Source organism: Malaclemys terrapin, chromosome 21, assembly GCF_027887155.1.
Source record: "Malaclemys terrapin pileata isolate rMalTer1 chromosome 21, rMalTer1.hap1, whole genome shotgun sequence".
NCBI classification, from domain to species: Eukaryota; Metazoa; Chordata; order Testudines; family Emydidae; genus Malaclemys; species Malaclemys terrapin.
Genome location: NC_071525.1, coordinates 4,698,182 through 4,719,467, shown reverse-complemented (window position 1 = coordinate 4,719,467; position 21,286 = coordinate 4,698,182). Strand labels below are relative to the sequence as shown.

The 21,286-nt window shown below is 52.1% G+C and overlaps 1 protein-coding gene across 1 annotated transcript; it reads right to left on the bottom strand.

Moving 5' to 3' along the window:
* Positions 1-2,708: 2,708 nt before the first annotated feature.
* Positions 2,709-16,703, bottom strand: RAB25 (RAB25, member RAS oncogene family). The gene is made up of 5 exons (XM_054011231.1): positions 16,317-16,703; positions 7,841-8,036; positions 6,441-6,634; positions 5,934-6,014; positions 2,709-4,808 (listed from the first exon to the last, which is right to left on the bottom strand). The coding sequence occupies exons 1-5, from the start codon at positions 16,354-16,356 to the stop codon at positions 4,678-4,680; spliced, it is 642 nt and encodes a 213-aa protein (XP_053867206.1). The 5' UTR covers positions 16,357-16,703; the 3' UTR covers positions 2,709-4,677.
* Between the last annotated feature and the right edge of the window lie 4,583 nt (positions 16,704-21,286).

The following is a 21,286-nucleotide window of genomic DNA, read 5'->3' as shown; positions in this document are numbered from 1 at the left end:
CTTGGGCCGCTAACAGGGCTAGAACCGAGGACTTTCAGGGCTCAAAGCAGGGAGCAGCAGCCAACCTATAAAAAGCCTCTTCCATGGACCAGGCACTAGAGGGCAACAAAGAGACAAACTCTGAGCTACGACAGCCTTGGCGTCCTTAACTAGGACCCCCGGTTACCCAGAGCTCTGGGGGAACACCCATGACTTTCCGTGTAGCTGACCAGCAGGCTTTGAAGTCTGAGCTTAGAAAGTCCCCCTGACATGGAGTGCAAACTTGCAGTGGTCTCTGTGCAAATCATGCCCTCTGCACCCCGTTTCTCTCCTGAGGCATACAGAAGGAGTGGGGACCCAGCCTTGGGAAAAGCCAGCCAGCCCACTGCCTGAGCCTCACTGCTGGGGTCCTCCGCACAGGAATGGCCCTGCTCCCCAGACATAGAAGATCAGGGTGGGAAGGGACCTCAGAAGGTCATCTAGTCCAACCCGCTGCTCAAAGACAGATTCCCAGACACATTTTTACCCCAGTTCCCTAAATGGCCCCCTCAAGGATTGAACTCACAACCCTGGGTTGAGCAGGCCAGTGCTCAACCCACTGAGCTATCCCTCCCCCCGGGAAGTCTCACAGCGCTGCAGGGAAGTGATCTCCAGGGCCCTGTAGGGCCATGGTGCAGCAGCAGCTGCAGGACACAGGGATGCTGCCTGCTAGTTTAGGACAGGACATGAAGGACGGGACTGTCTCCCGTTGAAATGGCCGGGGGCAGCGTTCCCTGGTTTGGATGGGGGCACTGGATGTTCTGGGCCTGGTTCTCCGTCCCAGTGAGGCCCCGCCAGGCCATGCTGGAAGTGCAAAGGGGGCTTAAAGTGGGTCGAAACAGCCCCCATAGAATCCCCCCTGTGCGAGGGGCCTCCCCGGTCCATCGGAGTCAGGCCAGCGTCCGGCAGCGACACGGGGCACGACCCCTGGGCACCGGGACTGCAGGGGGCGAGGGGAAAGCACGAGCAGCGTGGTCGCTAATACTGTAGTGGACGGAGCCCAGCTCCCGAGTGGAAAAGGCAGGACATTTGCTCTGCCCCACCCCTGACTTACAGTGATGTTGCAAAACAGGATGGAGAACATTGCTCAAGTTTCCCTGCCGTTGTAGCAACCTGGCCTTCTAGCCCACTTTTCCTGCCAGCCTGGCCCTCTGCCTGCCATGCTGTGTGCGCTGTCCCCTCTGAGGGCAGTGTGGGGGGCCCAGGGCGAACCAGCTGTTGTCCCCGGCCTGGCTTCTCTAAGAACAGATGTTCAGAAAGGCTCAACACACCAAGCTGGGAACAGGGGCCAGAGACAGGTTGCTACCTCCAGTCCTGAACATTATCAGGGCCTGCTGTTAGCTCTGCCAAGAGAGAGTAAAGTCAGGGAACGTCTGCAGGTAGGAGTCCGGAATCAGGTGAGAAACTGAGGCAGGGTGACTGCTGTGCTGAGGCCCGGCCAGCCCTATGGGACTGACCCTGCTACCCTCCCTTTAAACTTGCATGATTCCATGTGTGATCTTTGCAGCCCGGCCCTCTCTCTGCCATTTAGACTTGTAACAAGGCCTTGGGTTGACCCAGATCTCCTAGCGAACAGCTGTGGGGTAGCTGTGCTGAGACCAATGGAGTGATGCTGATATAAACCACCTGAGGATCGGCCCCACTCCTCAGAGCCCGGTGGGAGCTAATACAACAAAGGGAAAGCCGCTGAATTCTTCTCCCAGCCAGGGTGAGAGTCACCTCTCTGCACTGCTTTGAGCCTGTTTAGTTGGAGGGTAGGGTCGGGGTTGGGCTTTTCCTTAGACGAATTGCACAAACCGTCAACGGAGATCAACTCTTGCTCCCCTTCAGCCCGTGGGCAGAGTTTCGTCACAAGGCAAAGTATGTATTTTCTTTCTTCTGCGTAGACCAAATGCAACTGGGAACCATGGAGAGGGAATAAATGAAGCCCCCCCACAATGGCTATAAAAAAATCTCGCTGGGGGAACCCAGGGCTGGAACAGCTGGGGGCTGGAATGGGTTGGAATGAGGGGCATCAGCAGAGCCAAATTAAATTAATTGGCAGCAGGTTTAAAACAAATAAAAGGAAGTTCTTCTTCACAGTCAACCTGTGGAACTCCTTGCCTGAGGAGGTTGTGAAGGCTAGGACTATAACAGGGTTTAAAAGAGAACTGGATAAATTCATGGAGGTTAAGTCCATTAATGGCTATTAGCCAGGATGGGAAAGGAATGGTGTCCCTCACCTCTGTTTGTCAGATGGTGGAGATGGATGGCAGGAGAGAGATCACTTGATCATTACCTGTTAGGTTCACTCCTTCTGGGACACCTGGTATTGGCCACTGTCGGTAGACAGGATACTGGGCTAGATGGACCTTTGGTCTGACCCAGTATGGCCGTTCTTATGTTATGAGCCCAGGGGACGCAGAGGTGGGGCTACGGGTGAGGCCTGAGATGTGCTATCAGAGCTGTGTGCTGTGAAATCTCCCCACACGACCACCACCGCTGATGGAAGTAGAGTTACAGGGCCACTGCAGAGCTCACAGACACTTGGTCGTCCAGTCTGAAACCCCATATCTTGCAGGTTCACCCCACATCCTGCCCATTAACATCCCTGAGGAAAGGGAAGGGGAATGAAAAAGATGGAAAAATTAAATGAGATCCTAAAGGGAAACCCAGCAGGAATATGCAGGAAGTCAAGGTAGGCAGACCGCTGTCTTTGAAACGTTCTCTAAATGTTTTAATGTTTGGGTCAAGGTCCTATAGTCCATCGCATCACGCACACTCCCTCACCAGGGCTGCTCGTGAGACGATCTGTACAAAAAGATCCAGCCCCGCTCCAGCGATCATATAAATAATTCCCACTGAATTCAGACGTTCACAAGATGCTGCGGTTAGATTAACAGCGGGCAAAAGCCAGGTTTAGACACGAACGAGAGGCGTAACAGGGATTTAGTGTTTCTGTCTCAGCACAGAAACTGCCCCAGTGAGTTAAATTGCACCAGTGCAAATCCAGAGTCACCCCCCTCACTCCAACGGCGGTGGGCCGCGTCTGATCTCGGCTACCTTGGCACACACGGAGCCAGAGTCAACCCACTGGGCAGGTGTATATCAGCATAACTTGGGCGGAGTTTTGCCAATTGACACCTGCTGAGACGTGGCCCAGTGACGTCAGCGACGTTAGATTCTGGTGTCTGTGGATTTGCTCCACTGAAATCAGCACGACTCCAGCTTCCCCAGAGATCGCAATCCAGCCCAGGTCCCGTAAAGAGCTCAGACGTTCCACCATTAATAACAGGCAAGCCCCTCCTCCCCCCGCCACTTCCTTCTCTATAAACTGGATCCAATACCCATTGAACTCCCTGGGGAGAACCTTGGTGACATCAAGGGGCTTTGGGTCAAGTCCTTAGAAGCCAGAAGTCAGTCGCCCCATGTTCAGTGTATATTGATGGAAGGGATGATTTGGTGAGGTAGTCACAATTCCAACCGCCCCTCTGAAATCCAAGCCCTTCGTTGAGTTATTTTAACAGAGTTCCTCCCTCCATTTCACCCTCCCATCTCCAAGATCTCAGACCTTAAAGCAAGGCTGAAGCAGAAGTTGAGGCTAATTAGGCAACCCACGCCCTAGAACTGGAGATGTCTGCTTTCTCTCTCTCCACTCCTGCATTGCCACTCTGTGTAGGGCACAGTCATATTTTCAGAGGCTGTCTAGTCAGAGAAAGAGATTCTGTACCCAGGGGCGAGGACAATGGTGTTGTACGGATCTCACTAGGTGAACGAACAGGTTATGGGAGACAGCAAAACGGACGGGATGTTTAAAGCGGCAGCATCTGGGCGAAAATCGTGGCTCCGATCCTGGAATCGGAGCCGTGTGGCCGCACCCTCCACTGACTTCGACAGGGAGGGCCGGATTCTGAGCTCAGATGCAGCTGTGTGAATCTGGTGCAAGCCCCACTGAGCTGAGCGGCGTTGAGGCCAGATTCGGAGCGTGCGTGGATCCAATGGCAGGATCAGACCAATATATTGATCATATTTAAATGCCTTCCTTGAAACCTCACGGTTGCAGGAAGAGAGGAAGGACTGCCCAGCCGTTAGGGTGCGAGCCTGGAACTTGGGAGACCTAGGTTCAATTCCCAGCTCTGCCACAGACGCCCTGTGTGACCCTGGGCATGTCACCTAGTCTCCCTGTGCCTCGGTTTTCCCATGTGTACACTGGGGATAATAGCATAATAGCACTGCCCTATCCCACAGAGGGTTGTGAGGATAAATACATTAAAAAGATGCTCAGACACTGTGGTAATGGGATCAGGTAACTAAGATAGATGGGCATGTTCCTATGGCTGATTCCCCCTCTGCTAGGGGGAAGTTTGTCCAGCCGACCCCTCCCCGCCCCAAGATTCCCCCTGCTGTGGCTTGGCAGACCCCAGCGGGCAGAGTTCTGGGTATGCAGCATCCCCTTCTCTAGCGGTGCTGCCTGCAGAGTGGGGCGTGGATAATGGCTTTGCAGAGGGGGCGAAGGGACCGATCCATTGCAGACGTGTTTCTGTGGCCCAGCCCCGGCCTGGCTTGGTGCAGTTACGGGGTGTTGAGGGAGGGGACGGGCATTCCCCCTGGTCAGAAAGCAGAGCGGACGGAGGGGCTCGTGCCTCCACGGCGAGTCCCGGGCCGGCTCCCGCCCTGCTCTCAGAGGCTCACGCAGCACGCTCGCTTCTCCTCCGGGGTCTGGGAGGCGCCGTGGGGGTTCTCGCTGGAGAGTGACACCTTGTTGTCCTGGGGGCTTCTCTGCTGCTGTTTCTGCACTTTGCTGAAAATGTCTGGAAGAGGGAGTGATAATAAGGGATCCTGGAGCGTTCCCCCTGGCCCAGGGTAACCCCCACCGGGTGGTGCTGTGTCCCCCCTGAGCCGGGGCTGGGCCACAGACAGAGGCTGGTGAACCTCCTACTGCCTTAACCAACCCAGCTGGCGCTATTAGCCGGACCAGCTCCTGCTTAAAGGGCTAGCGGTCCCTGCTGGGGCTTGGCATAATATGGGTGGATCTACAGGGCCTGCTAGGTTTTCACTGTGGTGCAGGCCAATAGAGAGAAATGAGCGGCCCTGATACAGCCTGTTTGCTAGGGTCCTATCTCCTCCCATTTCACTTTATTTACACAGACGTTTTGGGGCCCTCCCTAACCCCGCGCTCAGGCCTCTGGTACGACGGTAGAAAGTGAATACGGAAAAGTTATTTACTTGTTCCCGTCAGATAAAAACTAGGGGCCACCACATGAAATTAATGGGCAGCAGGTTTAAAACACAGCACGCAGTCAACCTGTGGAACTCCTTGCCTGAGGAGGTTGTGAAGGCTAGGACTGTAACAGGGTTTAAAAGAGAACTAGATAAATTCATGGAGGTTAAGTCCATTAATGGCTATTAACCGGGATGAGTAAGGAATGGTGTCCCTAGCCTCTGTTTGTCAGAGGGTGGAGATGGATGGCAGGAGAGAGATCACTTATTGTCCCCATATTACGTCCGCCCCACATCAGCCCTGCTTCGGGGTGTTCTTTAGTCATGTCCCCTTGAACCGTGGTGGAAACAGGCAGCATGAGGGTAACTCCTTGCCCAAACCTGCTCCCCAGCCTTCTCTCTCTCCAGAGTGTCCCACGGTGTTAGGAAAATCCCCTCTCTAGACCAGTTGGCCTAGTCGTTAACCTGCCCCCCTTGGTGCAGAGAGAAGCTCCAGGGGCAGACAAATGGGCTGGTTTGTCATGGCAGGAGGTGGGATACCGGATTCCACTCGGTCTCCTTAGCGCTCCCTGGTGGCGGGGCAGTTGTCACATGGCACCTTGAGCTCTTTCTATGGAGAGTTCACCCCCCTGGGTGCTTCTCCGTCAGCCATCCCCAGAGCATGCTCTGCTCAGAATCCAGCCCCCCGACTCCACGTTCCCCTGCCCCCGGCGCACCTCTCAGTATGGTCTCGAAGGCCTGCTCGACGTTCGTGGAGTCCAGCGCAGACGTCTCGATGAACAGCAGCCCGTTGTTTTCTGCAAGGACGGTCACGCAAGAGGCATGGGAACTGTGGTACCCTTTGGGGGTCCGGCTACCCGAGCATCCCCCTTCCTGCCAGAACAGGGCAGGCCCTTGGCCCATCTAGCATGGCATCTCCCCCAGCAGAACGACACTGGGGCATCAGGGTCAGGGAGGGGAGAGAACCCCATAGTACAGCCCCCCCGGGGTCCTATCAATACTGAGTCAACAGGGAGAGCGCCCCCTACTGAGCCCCCACCTCCTTGCAGCCTGGCACCCCTTGGTCTATCACATTACGGACCCTGCTTAGCTCATGCGGACCCAGCACCATGAGCTCTGGCTGGAATAGGAGGCTTTCAGGACGTGTTCTCGGGGAGGGGTAGCAGAACCCAGCGGGCGCTGGCTGTCTCGGGGTGGGTCCACCCTGGGAGGCGGCTCCATACCTGCAAACATCTTGGCCTCCTCGGTCGGCACCTCGCGGGCCTGGGCTAAGTCTGTCTTGTTGCCCACCAGCATGACGATGATGGTGGCCTCGGCGTGGTCATACAGCTCCTTCAGCCAGCGCTCCACCACGTTGTAGGTCTGGTGCTTGGTGATGTCGAAAACCAGGAGGGCGCCCACTGCTCCTCTGTAATACCTGCCGAGAGGGAGCGGGCGGCCTTCACCACAGGGTCTGAGCCGGAGCCTGTCACGGCCCCACTGCCTCCAGTGGGGTCAGACCTCTTTGGGTGTGTCTCCACTGCACACTAAGCCCAAGCTCTGACTCAGGTTTGAGCCCAGATCTCTCTTCCGTCCGCACACAAATCCGTCTGACTCGGGTCAGTGAGCCCTCAGGACCTAGGTCCAAGGACTCTGCGAGGGGGGTGGGTCAGACAGACCCTGAGTCCTGCTGCACCTCGGGTCCAAGCCCTGTCAGTTTGCTGTGTGGATGCAGCTCGAGCCTCACACCTGAGTCAGAAGATCTGCGCAGGGCAGTGTGGACGCGTTAGCAGGGCTGTGAGACCTGGGTCCAGCAATTGTAAGCCCAGGTTTACAGTGCAATGTGGACGCTCAAGCACAGGCTTGGAAACCCGGAGTCCTCAAGGTCAGGTCCCACTGACCGTGTCTCACTATGCAGTGTAGACATACCCACAGTGCGCCTACCTATAATCCAGTACTGCTGCTCCAAGAGCCGGCCCACAGAGTGGCTAGCGCATCCCTGTCTTGCCCCCTCACTCCCTGTGGTTGAGCTATTAGGATAACCGCCTACTACTGCTGCCAAGCAGTGGATTCACTCCTTTAACTCCACCAGTAGAGATCTGTGCTGTGCCTGTGAAGGGCTGGGGTTCAAATGCTGCCGGGCATCAGTCACGGTCAAAGAAACACCCTGGTGTCGCTGACTTTTTTCCCCTTCATTTTCACAATAGTGTTCTAAGCCCGTTTTGCACGCATGTCAATGACTCAGGAAGTGCAGGGCAATGGAGAATCAGGCCCTGCGGCTTCATTTGGGTGACAGACACTCTCCATCCCACCTGCTCTAGGGGTACCATGACTCCTCTAAGCAGGGGGGCTCCAACCCAAGAGCTTTGGCTCTAAATGCACAAGCATCTACCACCTGAGCTAAAAGAGCTGTTAGCTCAAAGACTGTAGCGGACTCATAAACCTCAGTGTGGCCCAGCCGCTGGAGGGAGACCGTGAGTCACGCTGAGTATGGGCAGGTCACATACAATAGCCCCCTGTGCCACCCCCGTGGAGTTCTGTGTTCAGAGGCGCCTGCCTCCCGTGGGGAGTCGCCCGCGCCTAGGAACCGCGGCCGCCATCACCACCCCTCCCGCTGTTGCATCGAGCCGCGCGGCCCGCTTACGCTGAGGTGATGGCACGGTACCGCTCCAGCCCGGCGGTGTCCCAGATCTGTGCCTTCACCATGGCATTGCCCACCATGACGGTGCGGGTGGAGAACTCCACGCCGATGGTGGTGCGGCTGTCGTGGTTGAATTCATTGCGGGTGAAGCGCGAGAGCAGATTGGTCTTCCCCACGCCGGACTCTCCAATCAGGACCACTAGGGAGACAAGAGGGAAACTCCTAGCAAAATGAGATGCAAATGGCACTTGTGCACCAGGGATAGAATTCTGATCCTCCTAATCCAAAAGCACAGGAAGATGGAGAATCCTCATGAGCTGGGAGCAGTACAGGGCATATGACACCCAGTTCTGATTTCAGTAGAGAGCTATGGAACATGACTTTGACTGTAAGCTCTTTGGGACAGGGACTTTTGTTCTTCTTGTATCGCACCTATCACAATGAGGCCCTGATCTACGACTAGAGCGTCTGGTGCTACCGCAGTATAAATAATCATACATACCAACCAGTCCATCATTGTTTTATTAACAATGTACTGAACTCTCTCATGGTGCACGATGCTGTACAAACGCAGAGGAATCATTATCCCCAAGGTGGCTGCAATGCAAATATTTTGGTGCCTGATTCTCCACTGCCTTGTGCCTCGTGCTGTCATCTACACCACCAAAAGTAGGCATTGTGTGCTACCTAGGCAGAATCACCATTGTTCACTGGTGCAAATGATGACACAAATTGCAGGGAAATTGTGAGTGAGGCCAATACTCTAGTGCAACAGACAACTGCTGCATCTAGGAACATAGCAATTGCCGCGTGGGAGCAGCTCATGTGTCCATTCAGTCCAGTATCCTGTCTCTGCATTAAGCAGTTATGGGAAAAACATGCCCGTAAAGAAAATTTCTTCTTCGCCCTCATCTGTTTTGTTTTTCCATATGCAAGGAGCAGATTTCAATCAGAATCAGATTAAGGAAACCAACCGAAAAAGAAAGAACAAAAGGAAAGTCCCTTATGAGAGAGAGCACAGTGTATGCAGCCCCTCTAACAGTCTGCATGGAACTGACTTCACAACAGCTGCTGTCTCTGCATCCAGGGAGAGTTCTTAGAAATACGGTGGTGCAGGACACAGAAAACAAAAGTTTTCTAGCTACACGCACCATTGTAGCCACATGATACGGCTGCCAATGCTGTCCCAAGTTTCTCAATTTTACATCAACTCTTGAGCTATTTGGGCGAGCTTAAAGTCCCAGCTGCTGGAGTCAGCTGACTTTGTGAATCTCAGCTTTCATCTAAAAAAACCAAGGACGTTTCTAGCCCTTGTGTTGGTGGAGAAAAACTAGAAAACGTGGAGCAAATGAATCCAGAAGACAAATAAAAAGAACCCCCCAAATTATTTATTTTAAAAATCTCAAGATTTTAAGCCAGTCATGATTTGGGGGGGCCCCAGTTCATGATTTTTGAATACTTGGGGTTGGTGATTCTGGATCACCCTAGACAACAATCACATTGTTTGCTGGAACTTTCATCAAATACTCCAAATTTCTTCTGCTCGGCTACAGTTTTCCTTCTTTTCATGCTACAGCCTCTTAACACACCTGTATTAAGCCAAAGTGAAAATAAAACCTGAGAGCGCTTTCTCTCTGCCTCTCTATTCTAAACAGCAACCGAAAAACCTTTATGGAAGATTTGCCTTTTCTTATGTTGCTGTATCTTCTGATCTCTCTGTTTGGTGGAATGCACTTGAATTTTCTAGCACAGAGCCAGGAATGTGGCTTAGTATCTAGGGGTATGTGTACAGAGCAGAAAAATACCTGCAGCAGTGCGTCTCAGAGCCAGGGTCAAATGACTTGGGTTCATGCTGGGGGACTAAAAATAGCAATGTAGGTGTGCGGGCTCCAGATGGAGCCTGGGCTCTGAGACCACCCCTCCCCTCCACCCCGCAGGTCTTTTTTTGTGGTGTGGACACACCCTATCGAGCTAAGGAACTTTTTCTGGCTCCCGTTACCTACCTGAGTGCCTCACAAGCTTTAATATGTTTATTCTCCCTCCTTGTGAGCCCGGGCAGTGCTATTATCCCATTGTACAGGTGGGGAAACTGAGGCACTGACAGGCTAAGTGGAGGGATAGCTCAGTGGTTTGAGCATTGGCCTGCTAAACCCCGGGTTGTGAGTTCAATCCTTGAAGGGGCTATTTAGGGACCTGGGGCAAAAATCTGTCTGGGGATTAGCCCTGCTTTGAGTAGGGGGTTGGACTAGATGACCTCCTGAGGTCCCTTCCAACCCTGATATTCTATGATACATATAGCAAATAATCTGTGGAGCTGTACCAGTGCAAAGTGACTTGCCCAAGGTCACATAGGGAGTCTGGGGCAGAGGAGGGAATCCTAGAAATACAGGGCTAGGACCTTGAGAAGTCATCAAGTCCAGTGCCCTGAGCTGAGGCAGAACCCAGTAAACCTAGATCGTCCCTGACAGGTTTTTGTCCAACCTGTTCTTAAAACCTCCAGGGATGGCAATTCCACAACCTCCCTTGGAAGCCTGTTCCAGAGGTTAACTACCCTGAGATTTAAAAGTTTTTCCTAATATCTAACCTAAATCTCTCTTGCTACAGATTTAGTCAATTACTTCTTGTCCTGCCCTCAGTGGACATAGAGAACAATTGATCAAAGTCCTCCTTATCACAGCCATTAATATATTGGAAGACTATCAGGTCCCGCCTTAGACTTCTTTTCTTAAGACTAAACATGCCCAGTTTTTTTAACCTTTCCTCATAGGTCGGGTTTTCTAAACCTTTGATCATTTTTGTTGCTCTCCTCTGGGCTCCTTCCAATTTGTCACGTTTCCTAAAGTGCTGGACATGGGACTCCAGCTGAGACCACACCAGTGCTAAGCAGAGCAGGACAATTCCCTCCCGTGTCTTACCTGCGACTCTCCTGTTAATATACCCCAGAATTCTATTGGTCTTTTTCGCAACTGCATCACATTGTTGACTCATATTCAATGTATGATCCCCCAGATCCTTTTCAGCCTAGCCGCCCCATTTTGTAGCTGTGCATTTGATTTTTATTTCTTAAATGCAGGACTTTGCCCTGGTCTTTATTGAATTTCAGACCAAGGAATGTAAGCCAGATCGCCCACCTCCTAGACTACGCCCCCAACCACTGGGCCAGACTTTCTTCTCCTGTCTCAGCCCTGTCAAGTCTTTCACAGTTTTGATGGAATTCATTTATTTACAGCACTGATTTTATCTCCTAGAGACTCCACTGCAATTAAAGTAACAATTGTCAACCCATAAATAAACTCCCTCCCCAGCCCTTAAAAGACGCATTGAAGGACCAGTGGGTGCTCACCTGATCATCACTGTCGTAATAATAACTCATGATCAAACCCACCTTATCCGCTCCTCCCCTCCCTAAATACCTGTGTAGCCTGCCTGGGAAGTTAACAAATCCCCCCCATTTTAAACGGACACTGGCACTTGGGAGTTTAATCCGGATTAAGCTAACTCAGGGAAAAGGCACTCTTATTCTGGAATAAGAGTGTCCACCTGGGAAACTAGTTCAGAATAGTTTATTCTGGGCAATCTCCCCATGTAGACAAGCCCTTAGTTTCAAACCAGGAGTTCATAGTCGTTCCAGGCCCAGCACATGCCCTTGAATCCCTCTGTCCACTGTTGCAGCTTTATAGATGCATGCTCCTATTTCTCTTCAGTGCTTTTACCCTCTTCTCTGCCTGCCACATGGGAGATCCACACACGCCACAGGGGAAACTGAGGCTGTGTCCGTATTGGAAGAGACGTGGTGTGATAAGGCAGGTAGGGCAATCTGTGGACATGAGTTCTATTCTTGGCCCTGCCACTGACCTGTGGGGTGTCTGTGGGCATGTCCCTTTCTCTCTGTGCCTCAGTTTCCTCTCCCACCCAACGTCTATATAGATTGTTAGCTGTTCAGGGCTAGGCATTGTCCGTGTGTACGAACAGCCCCTAGCACACAGTAGGGTGCAGATCAAATGTTGCCAACTTTTGCAAATGCTCATGATATTTGGTGCTTTTCTTAAAGCCCCAGCGCCCAGGGTCACGTGAGTAAATGAAAGCTGAGATTCGCATGTCAGGAACAGAAGGCAGTTTCTGGCCTTCATTACATAATTCATAATTTACCCTGGCTTCCAGAGTAAAATCCCCAGTTGGACTTCCTCTTCATCAAGACTGGATATGTTTCTGAAAGATCTGCTCCAGGAATTAGTTTGTGAAGTTCTCCGGCCTGTGTCCAACAGGAGGTCAGACTAGATGATCACAATGGGCCCATCTGGCCTTGGAATCTGTAAATCTCCTCCCATTGTGCATCACCACCCTGGGTCTGCCACAAAACACCACCTCCCCTTATCAAGAGCAGAGACCACAGTGCATCTTGGGAGATGTAGTCTGATTAGAGAGCCTGGCCTATAGAGGAGAATGGGAGCACGAGGAACTCTAACTACAGCTCCCATGAAGCACCATGGCAGTAGTCTGAATGGAAATATTTTGGATTTTAGCTGAAATATTTTGCCAAAACCTCAAAATTTTCCATGGGGGGAGAGGAGAGGAGAGGAGGGAAGGGAAGGGGAGAGAGACAAAAAATTCCTGACCTGCTCTCCATCCTGATTCAATTCCTGAGCACCTCATGTCCTGACTGTTTGGCGCATGGACCCATTTCAAATGTCAAGGCAATTTTGCTTCTCATCAAAATGGATTTTTGCTACGTGTTTCGGTGACACGTTTAAGATCCCGCCCCTTCAAACGGACACAACCTAGCTGTCCTGGGTTTGTCTTTATTCATAGTGACTGGGCCTGATTCTCCCATCAAACTGTGTCGTCAATTACACCAGGGCCGAGCAAGTGCGAAACGCCTCCCGTTCTGAGTCAGAAACATTTTACCCCCCACTTTGCCCTGGCGTAAACACCGGCATGAGGCGCAGGGAGAATCAGACTCATCGTTGTCTTTTTACGGCCAAGAAGGATCATTCTGGTCCCCTCAGTCTGACCTCCAGCACAACACAGTCCATAGAATTGAACCCAAGAGCCAGGATAGTTTCTGAGTAACTGGCCCACCAGCTGGGAATATGCGATAACAGCTGGGCAGGGCTAGTCCTAGAGGTGACTCTCCCTAGGCAAATAGGTTTTGGCTGTTGGCTTTCTAACAAATCGAATCCTCCATCTTTTTTTCCTTTCCCTCCTAAGCCTTCCCCGGACTGACCCCATCTGGCCTCCACTCCCTACAGTGAGGGATTTGTCTTCATGTCAGCCTGCCTCCTCCTGCAGTTGGCGCTTTGCTAATGGGCCCCCTAAGTGTGTGCATGTGTGTGTGTCTTTTGTCCAGATGGCTTATGTAGTACATATTCCACCCAGGTGGCAATGGAGACCGTCTCCACCCTGTTTCAAGCCACCCGGCAGCATATCTGATCTGTGTCCGCTCTGTTTGCAAAGCAAGCTGGTAGCTCTGATCTTCTGCTCGCTGGGGAAGGGGGGCAGCTAACCGGGCAGTGGCTGCTTGAAACCTGGCTGAAGAATCCCAACTGAGCTTGCCTGTGCCCTGATACTGTCAGGCCGTGTGGCTCGCTCACGCAGGTGTGGCAGGCGGCAGCGTGTGCAAAGTCTGCACAAACACCAGCCTTCCCGCGCCGTCGCAGCTGTGTGAGTGGGACATTAAAGGGCCAAGCAGCCGTTTGTCTCCCTGGCTTTGTTCTGAAAAGGACACCGCCAGCTTCAAATGCACGTAGCTAATCTGTGGCTGCCTAGGATGTGGAACTTCACGGTGACCCGGGGGACAGAACTCCGATTCCCCCTGCTTCAAAAGTTCAGGCCCCTAGCACCCAAGCTAAAGGCAACTCCTCATTAGCACCTGGCAATATAGGGCCTGTGACACACAGTTGAGCTGTTCTGATTCCATTCAGTAGGGGGCAGTGACACATACCAGAGAGGCAGTGTTATCCAGTGTCTACAGCCCTGGACTGGGAAGCAGGAGATCTGGGTTCTTGGCCCAGCTTTGCTGGTGCCCTTGCCCAAGACACCCGCCTTGTTCTGTTTCCCCTTCAACTATCTTGCTGTAAGCTCTGCCTGGCAAGGGCTGTCTCTTATTATGTTTATGTACAGCACCTAATGTACTGTAATACAAGTGATGACACACACACCAGCCAGGTCATTATAATATTTCTAAACCCTAAATTGCTTTACCTACAATGCTAATGACAACTCCCAAGATTACTGAAGCAGAATGACTTTTAAATGTACTTTCCCCATTTAAGCTGTTTGGACAATGTTTATGTTTTGCATTCCACTCAGCTGTGTTGGTCCAGTTTGCTTTTCTTTGCCTCTCCTGCACTGTCCCAGTTCCCCACCAAAACAGTTTTCCCCACCATCATCAGCACTTAATTCCTGAGTCCTACAGAACCCCTGGACCATACGAGGCAGCACCAGAGCTGGGAAAACCTTCCTGACCCTGGAACCAGACAACACAAAATGAAATAACAAGAATGTAAATTACTCCTCAGTGGGGATTTGAACCTGCAGCTCAAGACCATTCAGAAGCTGAAGCTAATGCAAAATGCTACAGCCTATTTATTAAGGGGAGTTGCACGTTGGGAGCCCATCAGTCCATGTTACATGACCAACACTTGGTCCCGAAAAGCTTCTGGGTGGAATTCAAGGTGTTGGCTTTCACTAGGGAGGATCAAACATTTTTCATCCAAGCCGCTTTTCTCCAGTAAGTTGGGGTTTTCCATTAAACAAACATTTTCACAGGAAGTGTTTAATTTCCTCAAAAAATGTTGATTTTTTTTTCTTGTTGGAAAAGCAAAAAAAAAAAAAAAAAATAGAATCTTTGGGCAAAATCCAAAACTGTTTCCGTTTTGTACAACATTCTTTCAAATGTTCATCTGAAAGTGTTGAGGATTTTGTTGTTTGTGTCTGTTTACCATGGAAGGCCCCGTCCCATCCCCCCCAACATTGTCCGGCTAGCTCTAGTTTTAGCCTATCAAGCCCTGAAAGGTTTGGGATCTGGTTGCCAGAGCAGCTGTCCTTCTCCCAGTGAAACATGGGCACACAGAACCGGCTAGAAAATAGTAAACATTTCCTCAAAATATTTCAAATTTTTTTTAATGTAAAAAATTTTTTCCCGGCAAGTAAAATTTTGGTTAAAAAAATTGATTTTTTTTTTCCAGAAAACCAAAACACGTTCCTTTTGGGGGAAAATGAATGCGTTTTTGGTTTTTAACAAATGCGATTCGGTCTAGCTTTTGTTGCAAGGCCAGTTACTGAACGCGGCCTCGGCCGGGTTAGAATAAACTGTCCCTAGAGGGGTGCAATCCTGTCAGGCCCTGATCCTCTCGCTGGGCATTACGCTGTGGGGGCATTATTATGTTTTGTATTACGGGAGCACCTGGAGGCTCGTACCAAAACTGAGGCTCCAGTGTGATGGGGCCTGTGACTACACATAGCAAGAAACAGTCCCTTGCCCCTTATGGGGCCTGAGAAGCACAGACTAGCCACAGCATGGGGCATTCTGGCCACACCCCTGAGCCACTGTCTATAGCCCTTCCCTCAGCTCCACACCACCTGGGGCAGCCCCATGTGCAGGCAGGATCCTTACGGGGCTATTTCCACCCGTTATGGCTACCAGCTCCCCATTCGCCACTGCTCTCCACCTCGTGCAGGCGTTTGCACCGGGGTGACCCGTTCGGATTCGGTAGCACTTTGCATGGATGTAACTGAGCACTCGCGGTGCAGTGTGAAGGAGAATCAGCCCCCAGGGTGTTCAGTCCGGACATCCAACAGGATCCCTGCAAATCCCTGGGGAGCTGGGTTGCCAGAAGCCCACGTGCCTCCACAGCGACCTCGGTGCCCTCCCTCCGTCCCACTCCACTGGTTCCCCAGCAGTGTCCCCACTGTGAGGCTGGCCACATCCGATTGGCCCACCCATCCAGCTAGGTCAGTACCTAATGCTTAAGAGGGAGGTGTCAAGCCCCCTGTCTGCACCCCACCATGCAGCTGTCGGCCCAGGCACTGAGCTGGGCGGTGGATTTACTGACAGGATGCTCGGTGGGTTCCCGAAGCCAGTCACAACCTTGCAGTGACTGTGGGGGGAGTGGCAGAGGGGCTCATCTGACCCAAATTCCTGGTGCATCTGCACTGACTTCACTGGGGCTTATACCCCGGCGTGGTGGGATTTGCCCTCAAAGATCCACCGCCAAGGACTCCCCACTACCACAAGAGAGAGACCCAGCTGCCCTTCTGGATGGCTGCTTCCCCTCCACCCCTTGTTGGCGCTACGTGCCCCAGCCCACCGCCGCCGCTCCATCCGGCCTCCAGCACCCAGCCCACATCCCATCCATCTTCTGCCCCCGCTGCCCCGGGCCCCCAATTCCACCTCTTTCAAAAGGCAGAACCAGCCCGTTGCAGAACATGCAGCCCAGCCTGAAACCAGCCACGGAAAGGGGGTACCAATAAAACTCACCCTTAAAGACAAAGTTATAGTCCTCCTCCGCCGTCCCCATCTCTCCCAGCCACACCTGGGCCCCTCCGGCTTGGGTTCCTCCTCTCAGTCTTCACCTGCTTCCTTAGCAGCCAGGGTGTGTGTGGGTTTTTTTGGGTTTTTTTCTTGCCACGATCTGATAAACCAAGAAGGCGGAGGACAAAATTTCCTCCCAAGACAGGGAAGTTGAAAGCGATTGGGAGGAGAGTTGCCAAACGAGGGGAGGAGACCCACAGGGCCAAGTTCCCTTTGCTGCACCAGCCAAACAAACAAAAAATAGCCAGCCCTGTGCTTCTTAGGCCTCTTTTCGAAGGGGCCGGGCGGGGAGTAGATCCTTGCTAGGCAGGTTGAAGGTGCAGCTCTGCTGGGTGGCTGACTCAATGGGGTGTGACCTGGGTGTCGCCATACAGGTTTGTCAGGTAGTGCTCACCGCCCCCACCAGTGTCACATGGCTGCTGAACACGCCCACGCACGCTGCCTCTGCTTGTGTTCATGCTGGACTAGGCCGGGGTGCCAACTGTGGTCGGACACAATCCCGGGGGTTTCACCGCAGGACGTAATCTCGAACGAAAGATTCAGCTTTAATTCCTGGGCACTCCAGGGCAATCCTGGAGGCTTGGCAACCCTAGGAGTGTGGGCCTGATCCTGCACTTTCTTTGCTCTCCCGTGGAAGTGCCCACGACTTGCAAACTGGCCCAGGCTGCAGAAGCCACAGGCACTGTGTTTTATTGATGAGCTGGCATGTTAGACCCCCCACCCGCCCACCCGCCCGCCACAGGACCTCCTGGCCAAAGTGCAAGCTGCAGGAGGCCAGAGAACAGGGAGTGGGAGGCTGAGGATGGAGAGAGGAGCATTGTGCAGTTTGAACCAACTCTGCTGCTCTGGGGACAAGTGCCTTAGCTGCTTCTCTACGTACCGCTGGCTCAGCTCCCCTCGCAACAGCAAGTGCCTGGCTAGTGGCTGATAACCCGGGACTGACTCCAGTGTGAAAAGCCCTAGCCCCGATCGCGTGAGCTCCGCTCTGTAGGCAGGGGCCGTAGCAGAGGCCTGTCCGCTGTGGCTAGGGCAGAGAGAGAGGCCCATCACACACTCTGCACCGTTTTTTTCCTGGAGCACTCCTTGGAGGAGCAGAGAGCCAAGGGGATGTTTATATCACATTGAGACAAACGACAGTATTTGGGAGGAGAAGGGATGAGCTGACAATAAGATTCTGGCCCAGGTTGACAAGAAGGGAGGGAAAGAGGGTCCAATTGTACCAGGGCTCCTAGCTCAGGGAGCCCCCAAATACCTGTATAAATAAAGTGAAATGGGAGGGACCCCAAGGAACACAATAAGAAGAACTGGAGTACTTGTGGCACCTTAGAGACTAACAAATTTATTAGAGCATAAGCTTTCGTGGACTACAGCCCACTTCTTCGGATGCATCCGAAGAAGTGGGCTGTAGTCCACGAAAGCTTATGCTCTAATAAATTTGTTAGTCTCTAAGGTGCCACAAGTACTCCTGTTCTTCTTTTTGCGGATACAGACTAACACGGCTGTTACTCTGAAAAAGGAACACAATGTACTTGGGCCCCAAATTTCTCTTGCTGCCCTGCAGACGGTCCCCCTGATACTGCTAAAGTGAACACAAGGAGCCTGAGGGAGGCATTCTCTATCATCAGTATTTGTATGACTATAGCACTGAACTGTCTCCATTGAGATCTAGGCCCCGCGGTGCAGGGTGCTGTACATAGACACAGTGAGAGACAGACTCTGTCTTTAGAGAGTTTACAATCAAAACAGAGGCACGAAGGTGGGACGGGGAGTGATTTCCCTCATGGTTAACAGCAGAGCTGGAAATAAAACCCAGCTCACCAGAGTCCTAGGCCAGTGCTCAATCCACTAGGCCAGGCTCTCCTCTCACACACATGGAGTGTAATTGCATCAGCATCTGCTCTGGGAACTGGTAGAGGAGAACTGGGAAGCCCTCTAGAGAGGTTGATGGGAAAGGATTTAAACCCAGGTGTGTTGGTGGGGAACCCCCAATATATTTGTAGATCGTTAAGCGAAGGGGTTTCTGAGGTCCTAGTCTTAGAGCCACTACAATCCAGACAGCTGGCGCCCCAGAGCAGTGGCTGCAAAAGAATCCACCATAGGCTCTTAGGGGAGGGAGGGGGCATGACAGAGCCAACAAAGGCCTTATTCTGTGATTGGGACCACACCTCTTTACTGGTGGGTGGAGAGCTGTGTGTGCTAATACCACCGCCTACAAATGCAGGTGAACATTCAGCAGGGATGGGAGAGGCCAGGCTCAAGCAGGAGAAAGCAGATGCATTAGGGGATTAACGCTGCTCAGCACTGACGCCACGCTCCAGCAAGCCACTGAATGTCCGTGCAGTGGGTGTGACACAAAGTCCCGTGGGCTGATTCTCAGTTGCACTAAGGCTCTTTTACCCTGCTCCGGCACTCCACTCCACTGCAGTGGCTGGCAACGCTCCCATTGGCCTCACTTGGGCCAGCTTTTCCCTCTGTAACTATAGCCCAGATTTTCCTCCTGCCAATCTCAAAGTGCTGTACAAAGGAGGCCAGTATCATTATTCCCATTTTACAGACAGGGAAACTGAGGCACGGAGCAGGCAAGTGACTTGCCCAAGGTCACCCAGCAGGCCAGAGGCGGGAATAGAATTCATGGCTCCTGACTCTCTGTCCAGTGCACTATCCAGTAGGCCACACTGCCTCCCCCTTAGCTCTCAGGTAGCAAATGTCCTTCTATGTCCAATCATTTGTATTGATGGGAGGGAAGGTGAGGGGGACACAGCATGTGTGAATTGGCGCGTGCTCTCCTGTGTTACACTCGATCTGCCCTGTGTAGACCTTGCTGGTGTGAACTAAAGGGTACCTAGCTCGTACTGATGTAGTCTTGTGCCAGACAGGACAGGCAGAACATACCCCTGAGGTCCTTGGCGTGACCCAAGCCTGCAGCCTGAGCACAGCGCTAGATTAATTTGCTAGTTTCACTTTAAAAACCACCGGGCCCAGATTTGCCAGCTGCTGGTGTAGATCCAGAGTGATGCCAGTGACTCGCTCCAGATTTACACCGGCGTTACTGGCAGCAGAATCTGCCCCTGTGCATTTTGTGTTAGAAAATGAAAGTTGGGTTCCTTATCCTCTGCTGCCATCATGTGAGCAACAGAGGGAAAAACTAGACATCACAACAACCCCTGAATCCTCATAGGAGTTAACTCCCTGCTCCAGGTCAACTTGTTCAAAAATCCACCTCCAGCAGTGACCAGCACCAGCTGCATCAGAGGAAGATGCAAGAACCTCCTTTCTCCCCCACCAATGGGCAGCTATGGGATAATCTGCCCCCAGCCCCTTGAAGATCTCCTCCCACTCCCTCATTGTTAGAGACTGATTGAAGCCTTGAGGCGAAGGCTTTGCACTGTAGACGGGCTCGATCAGTCTTAACTATTCTAACTGAGCCTCTTGTGCGTGACATGTTAGTCAGGCCGCGTAACGTACTAGAGCACAGTTACTAGAGCGCTGACCTCAGTACAAGGGCCTATGTAAGGGTAGTCCCTCTTTGCTAAATTCTTGCCCTCTGTATGATCTTGTGGCAGAGAGTTCCAAAGTCTAATTACACAGTGGGTTGCGGGAGCGGGGGGGAATATCTGTGAGATTGTGGCACAGAGGTCTATGTACATTACAGGACCACCCAGAGGCACCAACCAAGATCTGGGCCCCGGTGTGCTAGGCTATATAGAGAAACATAGCAAGGGGTAGCCCTGTCCCCGAGAGCTTGCAATTAAAATAGAGAAGGCGGGAGGGGAAAACAGGAACAGAGAGGGGAAGTTACTTGCCCGATGTCACCCAGGCAAGTCAGTGGCAGTGCTGGGAGTAGACCCCAGGACTCCTCATCCAACACTCCACCTTATGCTAGTTTCCCTGGACTCACAAAATCGGCTTCATGCTGGCTTTCTGCAGAGGGGTGAGTTTAGCCCAAAGCGAACACCTCAGGGGCCTTAGCATGGGCAAAGCTCATTTAAAGATCCAGCCAAGTGGTGGTGGGGAAGCAGTCTAGGCTCCAGGCAGCTGGAGCCTGCACCTTGTTAAATATATATATATTAACACCACGATCAGCTCAGGAGAGGGGAATATTGCTCAAGAGGGATGCAGCCGAAATCTGTCCCACTGGCTGAGCCGGGCTACTCCATCCAGTCACTGCCTCTGATGGACAGAGCCTAGGATCACAGGCACGATGCCGCTCGGAGGTTGGGTGGAGATCCAGATTGACAGGCTTCAGCTGTTACACCACCCTCGTCAGATTTCAGCCCCCATCCACAATGCGCTGATACATCCATCAGTCTGTGGCTTAGGGACACAGCTGCTGTAGGAGCCCAGCCTAGGTTTAGATCAGGCCTTAGACACGTGCCCTTGTTTGCATATCAGAATGGGAGGGTGTAGACCAGTGGTTCTCAACCAGGGGGACACGTACCCTTGAGGGTATGCAGAGGTCTTCGAGGGGGTACATCACCTCATCTAGAGATTTGCCTTGTTTTACAACAGGCTACATAAAAAGCCCTAGCGAAGTCAGTGCAAACTAACATTTCATATAGAGCAGTGTAAACAAGTCATTGTATACTATACACAGGAAATGTAAGCACAATATTTATATTCCAAGTGATTTATTTTATAAGTAGATGGTAGAGGAGAAAGTCAGCAATAGTGTGCTGTGACACTTTTGTGTTTTGCTGTCTGATTTTGTAAGCTCATAGTTTTTAAGTGAAGTGAAACTTGGGGGTACACAAGACAAAGCAGACTCCTGAAAGGGATACAGTTGTCTGGAAAGGCTGAGAGCCACTGGTGTAGACTAGAGCTGGTCAGGAGTACTAAAAATCACAAACCGCCCATTTATCAAAGACAAATTGTGGGGAAAGGTTGATTGGGCCAAATCTCACTTCAAAAGAATGCTG